This window comes from Solanum stenotomum, chromosome 4 (assembly GCF_019186545.1).
Source record: "Solanum stenotomum isolate F172 chromosome 4, ASM1918654v1, whole genome shotgun sequence".
NCBI lineage: Eukaryota > Viridiplantae > Streptophyta > Magnoliopsida > Solanales > Solanaceae > Solanum > Solanum stenotomum.
The window spans coordinates 58,393,500-58,405,025 of NC_064285.1; the positions used below are offsets into that span (position 1 = coordinate 58,393,500).

General features: G+C 29.3%; 1 protein-coding gene across 1 annotated transcript; it reads left to right on the plus strand.

Annotated features, from left to right (window-relative positions):
• Positions 1 to 6,925: 6,925 nt before the first annotated feature.
• Positions 6,926 to 9,799, plus strand: LOC125861964 (NAC domain-containing protein 76-like). The gene is made up of 3 exons (XM_049541898.1): positions 6,926 to 7,305; positions 8,159 to 8,430; positions 9,179 to 9,799. Exons 1-3 carry the CDS (start codon positions 7,131 to 7,133, stop codon positions 9,695 to 9,697), a joined length of 966 nt encoding a protein of 321 aa, XP_049397855.1. The 5' UTR covers positions 6,926 to 7,130; the 3' UTR covers positions 9,698 to 9,799.
• The last annotated feature ends 1,727 nt before the right edge of the window (positions 9,800 to 11,526 follow it).

Sequence of the window (11,526 nt, forward strand, 5' to 3'; positions counted from 1 at the left end):
CGATGATATGCTTTTAATCGTGCACAAAACCTCTAGAAGATCCTTTGGGGTGGTTTGGGTTTGGGACTTTCATGTTGGAGGTCTCAAGTTTGAAACTCATTGCTAGCGAAAGCAAGGGGTTTGCTTTCTAGGTTGAGCTCATAGCGCCGGGCTTGTCTAGCGTGGGTTACCTCCCCTTTTGGTTTGCGAAATTTTGCATGGGGGTTGGGTGGGTTATCCAGCGCACACCCAAAAAAAAAATGCCTATATCTAGAAGGGAAAAAAGTAAAATGCAACCCCCTCAACCATTTGCATGAGAGAGGGAACACCATTGACCTATAGGCTATAGAGAGTACTCCTTCCCTTTCATATTTTTTGACGCTATAAAAAAATATGTCATTTTAGTTGGCCCAATTTTAAAAATCATGAGAGATGCAACATATTTTTTTTTCCTTTTCACTCTTAGTATTAAATAACTATATAAACTAGTAGTTAAATTTAGAATTCCATGTTATTAACAAGGTAAAATAATTTTTTTTAAAGGAATGTATCAAAGTTAAAATGAGCCAAATAAGATAAAACGGAGGGAGTACTGGTAATAATCACCGTTTCTACTTATTTTGACCTGTTCAAATTTAGCCCAAATAATTCATTTGCTACCCTTGCTAAAATGTCAAATTTTGTAGCTCAAACACTAGAAAGAGGGTAAGGTGACTTTTCAAGCCACTTGGCATTGCAGGGATTTTAGATAGAAAATGTTTTAGTTTAAGGGGTAATAGTAACATTTCATAATTTTACTTAAACTAACAAAAAATGGATAGTTTTTGACGGTTTTGAGGTATTACTCTTTCCGTCCCTATGTGATGTAATTTAACTTGCACAAAATTTAAAAAATATAAAAAAGACTTTGTAATGTCTAGAGTTATCTATTCGGACTCTTTAAAAATGTCGACGGGTGCATGTTAGATTTTCTTTGAAGGATCTGACATGGGTGTAACAATATTTTTAAAAAGTCCAAACAACTTAGTTAAAAAGAGTACATGCACTTTTTATCAAATAAATAGGATTCAACATGGGTAAAATATATATAGTATCATTAAATAAAAAAAATATATTATTCTTTTTAATACTGTCTAAAAAAAAGTACCATATAAACTAGGATAAAAAGAGTAAAGTCTTAATATTTTATTAAAAGTTTAATCAAATGTACATGTCAATTAATATATATTATCAACTCAGATAGATAACCTTGGCGATGAGAATTTAATGACAAAGTTCTTGAGATTACAAAAATATTCTCATGATTCATGAAAGTAGGATATAAAATTGCTGAATTTCAAGCTTCACTAACTTTGATGCAAGATTAATTTTAACGACATTTAAGGGCTCCCATTAGTACGTACATTATGATGATTTTCATTTAGTAATCTAAAAAAATACTATAGTATTTAATTTTATGCAGTGTCCGTGAAGGCGACGGCACCGATTTTAGTGCCTTTGGGATTTGGTTGGGATTTTAAAAGACAGATTATTCATCCTTTTTATCTGTAATTCATGTTCCAGGGGCTCTGTTTGATCTCCGTGTTTGACCAGCTATCACAACACCTACAAAAACAAACTACACCCTACCGTCTCGAGCGGAGCTAGTAATAGTTTAGGGGTGAATTTTTATTTGGCAAAAAATTATACTATTTTTTTTATGTATATACTGTAGATATTGAACCTTCTTCTTGTGTTTACTTTTTTATATTTTGAATCTGACTCTGTGATTGTCTATGGGAGGGGAAGATCGAGGGGAATAAGGATAATTGTGTACTTTTTTTTAATTTCAATTTATATGAGTTTGAATATTGATTGTAATTTTTGAAATTAAATTAATATATTTAAATTAAGTAAAGTATTATATATTATAATGATTTTTAATCAAAAATATTGTAAGACATAAAGTTGGGGTAGTTATTTGACTCTCAAAATTTATAAAAATAATGCATAAGAGACGGAGGAGTACATCCTTATCATTATTTATTGGGTATGTATTATACTCTCCTCCATTTTAACAAAGGGTTATTGATTACAAGACATGGAATTTGAAAAAAATGGGAAGGAGCTAGAATACAATGAGTAATATACAATTTATAAACTTTTTAAAGTGTAATTTATTCTTTTATATAACGTTGTTCACTCAATGTTGTAAGTTAATTATTAGATTGTAAATTTTATTTTATTTGATTTATGTTGACTGGACACAACTTTTAAAAACGTATTTATTAGAGATTTATTAGTTTACTAAATTAGCCTTATTAGTTTTTCTTTAGAAATTAATTTGTAATTGCTATAATTATTTAATTATAAGGTAGTACAATAACAACATATACAATAAAATTTTACTAAGTGGGGTCTGAGAATTAAGGTAGAGTGTATACAGACCTTACCACTACCTTGTGGAGGTAGTGAGACTGTTTTCGAAAGACTCTCAGCTCAAGTGCATCAAATCCAAGTAAAGAAAGAAGAAAACAACGAAGAAAGCATAATCGTTAATAAGAAAAAAAAGAAGTGTAGAGTCTACAAGGAGGCAATAACAACATCAAAATAATGTGATAATCGAAACACAATATAACAACATATGACAAGAACTACAAGGGTACGCTTAGTACTAGCTACGACATGCACTAACAAGCATAAACCTTCACAAGGAAAGACAACACTCCACCCCTACTAACTTTCTATCCTAATACACGACCTTCACTCCTTCCTATCTAGAGTCATGTCCTTGGTAATATGAAGTTGCGTCATATCCTATCTAATCACCTCTCCCCAATACTTTTTGGCCTACCTCTAACCCTCTGCATACCCCCTACAACTAACCTCTTACCTCCTCAATGGGGCGTCATCACAGCTCCTCTGCACATGCCCAAACCATCTCAGTCTCTCGCTTCCCTCATCTTGTCCGCCAAAATGCCACTCCCACCTTTTTCTGGATAACCTTATTCCTAATCTTGTCGCTTCTAGTGTGCCCACACACCCATCTCAACATCCTCATCTCTGCAACATGCATCTTCTAAATATGTGAGTTCTTGACTGACCAACACTTCGATCTGATCCACCTATACAACAAAGAAGGTTAACCATCACGTTATAGAACTTAAACTTAAAGTTTAGTTGACATCTTCTTATCTAAGACTCCAAAGGCAAGCCTCAATTTTATTCATGACGCCCCAATGCGATGTGTGACATCATCGTTGATGTCCCACTATCCTAGATTACAGACCCAAGACACTTAAAACTTTATCTCTTGGAAATTATCTGTGTGACAAGTCTTACTTCCACATTCGCTACATCTAACAAAGCACTGGATTTTCACTCCAAATATTCTGTTTTAGTCCTGCTCAACCTGAACCCTTTGGGCTCCAGAGTTTTCTCAAAACCTCCAATCTAACATTAACTCTGTCTCATGTATCATTAATCAATATTATATCATCCACAAATAACACACACCATGAAACCTCCTCTTGAATAGATTATGTCAACTCATCCATCACCAAGGCAACTAGGTAGTGCTCCGAGTCTCCTCCCAGTGTTCTAATTAACCTGAGTCTGGCTCCATCAAACATATCCTTTATCGCCCTAATATAAATCAACATGACACCTTTATCCTCCAAACACCTCTAGAGGGCATTCCTCAATACTTTGTCACATGCCTTTTCAAGGTCAATGAACACCATATGTACGTAGGTCCTTCTTCCTTTCCCTATTTTTTTCACAAGTTTCCGTAAACCGTGAATGATTTCAGTAGTCGATTGCCCCCACATGAATCCAAATTGATTCTTGGGTATGGGCACCCCTCTCCTCACCCTCATCTCCACCACTCTCTCCCATTCATTCATTCATTCATTAGCTTAGCAGTTTGATCCTTGTAATTGTTACAATTTTGAATAACCCTTTTTCTTGTACAATATAATCGAATCATTGTACTCCACTTTCATTCGTCGAACATTTTTGTTCTCTTAAAATAACATTAAACAACTCAGTCAATCACTACATACCGACCTTGTCTGTGCTCTTCCAAAATTCCACGGAAATCTCATAGGGCCAGGTTACTCTACCCCTACCCATCCTACTAATAGTTAATTATAAGAATAATATCAGATGAAAATAATAATATTCTCTTAATTTGGTAAAATGAATAAGTGAAAAAATATCTATTTTTATTATAAGGGTCAGCAAAATAAAGTTATAAACTAAACTTATGCATCTAACGACGTAAGTTCTAAGGTATTAAACTACTTAATTTATTATGTTTTATATTATATTATGAAAATATAAAATTTTGTGTGGCGATCTTTTCTTTTTCCCAATATTAGAGGTATTTTCGGCCACATTTTTTAAATTTAAAATATTGAAGGTACTTGTTATGACCTATAAATTAGGAAAAATTAGCTAAATAGACAATTTATTTTACAATTTTCTCTACCAGTTTACAAAATTATAAAAATTTACTCTCTCCTATTCTCGGATACATCACTTTACGCAATGTACTGATCGGATACATCACTATACACGATGTATCGGGACGTAATACATAATACATCACTTTACGCGATGTATCGGTCGGATATATACATCACTATACGTGATGTATCAGAATGTACACAATGTATCGGGACATTGAGTGATATATCTGAAATAGAGACACAATGTATCGAGATGTTGAAGGATGTATCCAAAATTGGGGCACAATGTATGGGGACGTTTTGAGATGTATCCGAATTTCACCAAATATAAGGAGTTTTTGTAATTTAATAAAGAATAGAAATAAGATGATATTAACTCTTAACATCATGAAATTTGTGTAAAATATTCAATGAATTAACTAGATAATATAAAACACAAAATTTGGACTCCTTTTAATTTATCTTGACAGAGTGGAAGGCAATAAGCCAAATAGATAGCGTATGAATCCCTTTCTGTCTAAATTAATTGTTGAGATGAGAAAAAAATATAAAAACATCCAGCTCTATAAATTGATTATTTTAATTAAAATGAATACGTTGGTTTGTGTATTTTTTGTTGGATCTGCGGACTTTGAGGATATTGCTTTCTTTTTCATTCAGCGCTCACGTGTATTTCAATGCCTCTAATTAATTAATTAATCAACTAAACAAACCTCAAATTAAGTTCCCAACTTTTTGACCCTTAATTTGGCACTAATTATTCTATCAATTTTATTCCCTTTCTTTAGATATTTTAATTTATGCATGAACAATCCATTTATTATTACTTAATCTTTTTTTAAATTCATGATATCGTAAGTTGGTGAAGTAATTTCACTTGATTAATTGTGCCAATTATTTATCGTGATTTTAAAATATAACTGTCTCAAATTATTTGTTATTTAGAAGTTCAAGACAAAACTAGTTACTTCCTCTGTCCAATAATACTTGTCCAATTAAAGAAAAAAACAATACTTGTCTATTATAGACTTTACACATTTATTAAGAAACTATAAATAGAAGAATAATTTTATTATAATTCTTTGAATATAATAAATACAATGTCTTGAAAAATGTAGTAGAGAAATGACTATAATTAATAATAAGGGTAAATTAGGAATTAAGTCATGTAAAATTATCCATTGATTTTATAAAGTGGACAAATATTGTTAGACATCCTAAAAAATATAGTGGACAATTATTATTGAACGGATGAAATACATTTTTTCTCATTTTATCTTTAGTAGGATTGTTCTTTAAAACTACAAATACTTCAATATTATAATATTTAATGAAGAAAAAATTATATCTTAGATACAAATAAGAGTAAAATCAATAATAAACATTTCTCCCAAATTACTTGTCAATTAAAAAAATTAATAAAAAATTAATTAATTTTTTCATTTTCCCTTAAATGAACTCTTTTTGAAAGTATATACATTGTAATTTTTAAAAAAGTTCCTCCATTCTTAATTTTGGTATTGATGGATAAGCCAAAGAAATAAAGTGTATTAAAAAGAGTTGAATGATAAATTAGTAAAAATAATTTTTTTTATTTATAAGTTTTTAAGAGGCGTATAAAAAGAAAAGTGAACAAGTAATATGTGACTGAGCGAATAATTCTAGAATTCTCTTTGAACTCTTCGTGAAATGATTTACAATTACACAAATAATATTAAATATTTATTTTATAATATAAATTTCAAGATTCTTCTTTCTTTAATACATTATGTGTCAAATCAAAGTTATCACATAAATTAAGATGAAATGATGAATATAATATATAACCATGCGCAGATGGACCAATTAAGCTAACAACGTATACGATGGATAACCTGTCCATTATTGTGTAATAAAGTTTTAGAAGGTTTTCATTCCTAACTCAAATACTTAATGCCAACATCTGGTATGGAAAAAATTCTATTGGGAGCATCATTTGCGAATAGATTTTGAAGTGCGTGATTTAAATTTAATTGGAATTTCAATATGGACTCTAAACACCAGATGCATTTTTTTTTAAAAAATAAAATAATGCCAACATCTCAAATAAATTGAGGAAAATGTCAAGTGGGAAAACTAAGGGCTATGATTAAAAGAAAAAGGAGAATTGACTGTAATATGTAAAAATAAGTTTTATTGGTGTTTGACTTTGACTGTGTACATGTCTAAAAAAGCTGGATATATATTGAGAAAATAATAACACAAATATATATAAATAAATATATTTACATTAGTTGAAGCAGATTTTCATCACTTATATCTGGAATAAGGTTTCCCATTCAACGACATTTTCCAAAGTCTGGTAATAATTTCTTCCTTTTATTTCATTTCCATACCATAATTCACACATAACATAACATCACATCACATTTTTTTGTTGACATTTATAACATAATAATATGTATATTTTCCCCCCTATATCTTGCTTCCTCTTAACATCATAATTTTCACTATCATTTCTCTTTGTTCTTCATCGATCCTTCTTATCGAGTAAATAATGTCCCATTAGTAAACAAGGTCACGTTACGCGTATTACAACTGAGAATTATATGTCACACAACTACTAGCCAGTCGTTTTTTAGCACAACATCTTCTTTCTTTGTTGAAATTTAGCTTAATAACTTGTGTTTTAACGATTGCAATATAGAAAAAATATACACGATGATGTCTGGAGCAGCTAACGGGCACCTTTCAGTTCCTCCAGGGTTTCGTTTTCATCCAACGGACGAAGAGCTTCTTTATTATTATCTGAGGAAGAAAGTATCGTATGAAGCAATAGATTTGGATGTTATTAGAGAAGTGGATCTTAACAAACTTGAACCATGGGATCTTAAAGGTATGATAAAATTGTTTTGTTCATGCATGCAATTAACTTTCTTCTTTCATGACCTAAAAATGCAAAAGAATAAATTAAACTCATTTTATAGGAAACTTATTTATTTAGATGATGTCGATTCTCTAAAAAAGAAGATTCGTGACCTAGATTGTCAGGATCTTTCTTACCTTACTTGCTCGGGTAGATCAAGTCAATCAATAAAGAACTTTGGCAGATTTACGAGTAGAAAGTAAATTTGATCATAAAGATGAGATTTCTATATCACCAAATTTGGATTTGTACTTCAAAACCATAGAGAATCTTCTTATAATCACAAAAATAATCCAAGGATCTAGATCAATTATTTTTTCTAAAGATTAATAAATTAAAGAACAAAACCATATTATGACATTAGTTAGTATAATTTTATAGGGAAATTATACTAAACCACAATGGATTTAGGGTTACATCCACTTTCTGATGCCTAAATGAATTTTTACACAATCTATGAAATGTAACCTACCGTAGAAGGTTACGTTACTTGTATTTTTTTGTTCATTTATTACTCCCTCCGTCTCAATTTATGTCGCACCTTTTATTTTTTGAGATTTAAACTATTTCTTTTCGACTGTAAATTTTTCGTATATTTCTTGAATTGTTAATTATTGTGGCGTATAGTACTTTTTACGTAGTTTTCAATTATATGTAAAATTTATTTCAAAAAACTTAAGGATTCCATGCCTAAATTCAGGTTTAACTCTCGAAATCAGAACGATATCGGAAAAAGTATTTGACATTATGAAAGTAAAAAATATAAATATGTAAGTGAACCATATGCTAAAAATATAACTTGTATACACTTGATGAAATGCAGAAATATGTAGAATTGGATCAGGTCCACAGAATGAATGGTATTTTTTCAGTCACAAGGACAAGAAATACCCTACTGGAACTCGAACGAATCGCGCAACGACAGCTGGATTTTGGAAGGCTACAGGGAGAGATAAAGCAATATACCTTAGCAACTCCAAAAGAATTGGGATGAGGAAAACTCTTGTATTTTACACAGGACGTGCCCCTCATGGCCAAAAAACTGATTGGATCATGCATGAATATCGACTTGATGACAACAATGCTGAAGTAGAGGTAATAACTAACTTTCAATTCGAGTTTATGTAACATTATTTTCTTATTAATTCGTTAAAAAAATGGATACATATTTATATTTTAACGTCATTTCACTTTACTCTCAGTGAGAAACTTCTATAACTATACAAATGTTATGACATGTTTTAACACCATGAGTTTCACAAGTACTTAAGATACATCTAAGAACACAAGATTGAGAAGTCTTTTTTTGTTTATTTAAATTTTGTGTCTAGTCAAACTACATCATACTCCCTCTGTTTCTATTTATATGTCACAATTTTAGATTTATGTGCATTAATAAATTAAGTAATTTCACTATACTATCTATCTTTAATGTTTTTTTGAAGTCAAGTTTCAATCAATGATCATGAATTAATTTGACTAATGTACATAAATTATTTACTTAGTTTTTCTATATTGATCAAATGTATATTTTCAAGGCTAATAACTCACAAGGTAAAATAGCAAGAATACTGTCATTCATGCATTTTTCCCCCAAAACCACATATTGGTGGGGGGTTAGGTATAGAACCCAACCTATTGATAACTTCGCAATGCATAAAATATTAAAAAATATCAGTTTTTAGTAAGGACGACATATAAATATGAACGGATGGAGTATAAACTGAACATAAAATGAAGTATTAAAGATTTATATATAATATTATATGCCAAGTCAAACTACATCATATAAATGGAGAGACAGAATTAAAGAGTAGTACTAAATTTCTTTTGATTGTTGCAGGAAGAAGGTTGGGTTGTTTGTAGGGTATTCAAGAAAAAGAACTACACAAGAGGTTTCCAACACGATATTGGAGATCAAGATCACGAGGAACAATTACCTTTTACAGATCATATGAAAGCAGGAAATTCAAAACAAAATATTCAAACCGCAGCCTCCTGCTACGACAACTATCAATCATCCTTTGATGGTTCAATGCATCTACCTCAATTGCTTAGTCCTGACTTGACACTTCCATCTCCATCACTCATCTCTCCGTTGATCGAATGTAGTACTACTACTCATCATCATAATCACAACTTATTGAGACTAACATCAACGTCAGGACCTAATTTTAATTTCTCTCAACAACACGATAAATTTAGTGGCGATTGGTCTTTCTTGGATAAACTTCTTGCTTCTTCAAATCAAGGCGTTGCGCTACAGTCTCACGCACCTACAACAGATTTGGTTAACCCACAAAAATATCCAATATTTCATCACCATACCTTTGATCATGATCTTTTAAAATTCTCAAAATAAGAGAATACCAGTCGTCCAACTTAGAAACAACCTGGTTGTGGACCTTTTGATTTATTTTGGAGTTCTTTTAATGTTAATTTAGAGAACTTAATCTCATGTACTTTATTGATCATCTTATTTGACTTTATTTTCTTATTATATCAATACTAGTAGAGTAATATATATGAAGTATAATTTACATAAAGGTTCATCTTAGAGAGAAAATATCACAACAAATTTTTAATGAATTTAAGGACTTGAAGAACTTATAGAAAAATTCAAAGCAAACTATACAAATAGCCCCTTTTAAGTTTTCATTAATGATCATTTGAACACCTTTAACTTTTTAAATTAATGATTGAAAGTTGTTATTTTTCTCCACATATTCTATAAGATGTGGAATATTCTTTTAAAGAATGCGAAGATGATCATGAATTGTTGGATAGTTGTTTTTCTAATACCACTAGGGATGATGGCAACTCTCCTAAACTATACAAAGAAGTGGAAAGTGAAAAAATACAAAACTAATATACCAATAACTAAAATTTATTTTATAGAAGTGCAAAATAATACTCAAAACCAATATACCAATAACCAAAATTTTAAAATAAATAAATAAAAGAAAGTAAAAAAGAACAAAGACAGGTAAAAAGTGATTTAAGGAAATAATAAAAATAACATTAATGATGAAGTTGAGAAAAAAATAAAAATAATTAATAGCACTAATGATGAGATGCTTTATAATTTGAAAAAATGCACAATAGATTAACTTCCAAGACAAATTTTTAAGCAATTATATTTTAAAAAAATATATATATAAGAGAAAATGTCAATTTTTTTTATGAGATTAAATAAATATCTTAAGTAAGAAGAGTGTCATTATTTTCTATTTTTAACTTTATTATTTGGTATGGGTATAGTTGTATGGATCTTTAGCATAAGAATCTAATTTTTTAATAAAAAATAAAACCAAAACACGTTAATATATATATATATATACACACAAAGTTATAATAACTAATTTTTTTTAAAAAAAAGTAATTTAAGAAAATGATATAAATGACATTAATTATCAGATTGAGGTAAGGAAGTAAAAAAATTAATATAATTGTTGATGAAAAAATTAAAAAAAATATAGTCACCTTTGATATTTTGTAAAATTTTAAAGTGAAACTTTTGGTACGTCTTTTAAAATAAATAAAAAATGTCAAAAGAATTAATATATATATATATATATATATATATGTATGTATGTATATTCTTTATTTTAAGAATATAAAGTATAATTAAAGATAAATAAAAGAAAATAAAACAAACATTAATTAAATGTTGTACATGAGAAAAAAACAGAAAAAATTAAATTAAAAAAAGGAATTAGAAGAGTAAAAAATTAAAGAAATAATCTAAGCACTAATTTAGGATCCCTTCAAATCACAATAAAGAAAATAAAACAAATATTAATTTATATTTAAAGGTGTATAAGGAAAAACGAAATTAAAAAAATTGAAGATTTTTTTTTAAAAAAAGAACGGAATTAGAAGAATAAAGAATTGAAGAAATAATGTGAGCACTAATTTAGGATCCTTTCAAATTATAATTCACAATATAGATATCTCCTTATTCTACGCCTAATTTAATATGAATTCAATAAATAAATTGATTCTTTCTCTAAATATTTTTTCTTGTCTTGTGGATCATTCATCATTTAAGGAAATAATATATATAACATTAATGATGAGGTTAAGGAAAAAAATAAAAATAATTAATAGCATAATGATGAAACGGTTTGAAATTTGAATTTTTTTTGCAAAATAGATAAACTTTCAAGACAAATTTTTGAGCAATTATTT

Excerpts from the sequence above, each read along its gene's own strand:
- LOC125861964 (XM_049541898.1), top strand. The coding sequence starts at position 7,131 with ATGATGTCTGGAGCAGCTAACGGGCACCTTTCAGTTCCTCCAGGGTTT. Across the intron at positions 7,306-8,158 it reads TGAACCATGGGATCTTAAAG|AAATATGTAGAATTGGATCA; the intron begins GTATGATAAAAT and ends GATGAAATGCAG. Across the intron at positions 8,431-9,178 it reads ACAACAATGCTGAAGTAGAG|GAAGAAGGTTGGGTTGTTTG; the intron begins GTAATAACTAAC and ends TGATTGTTGCAG.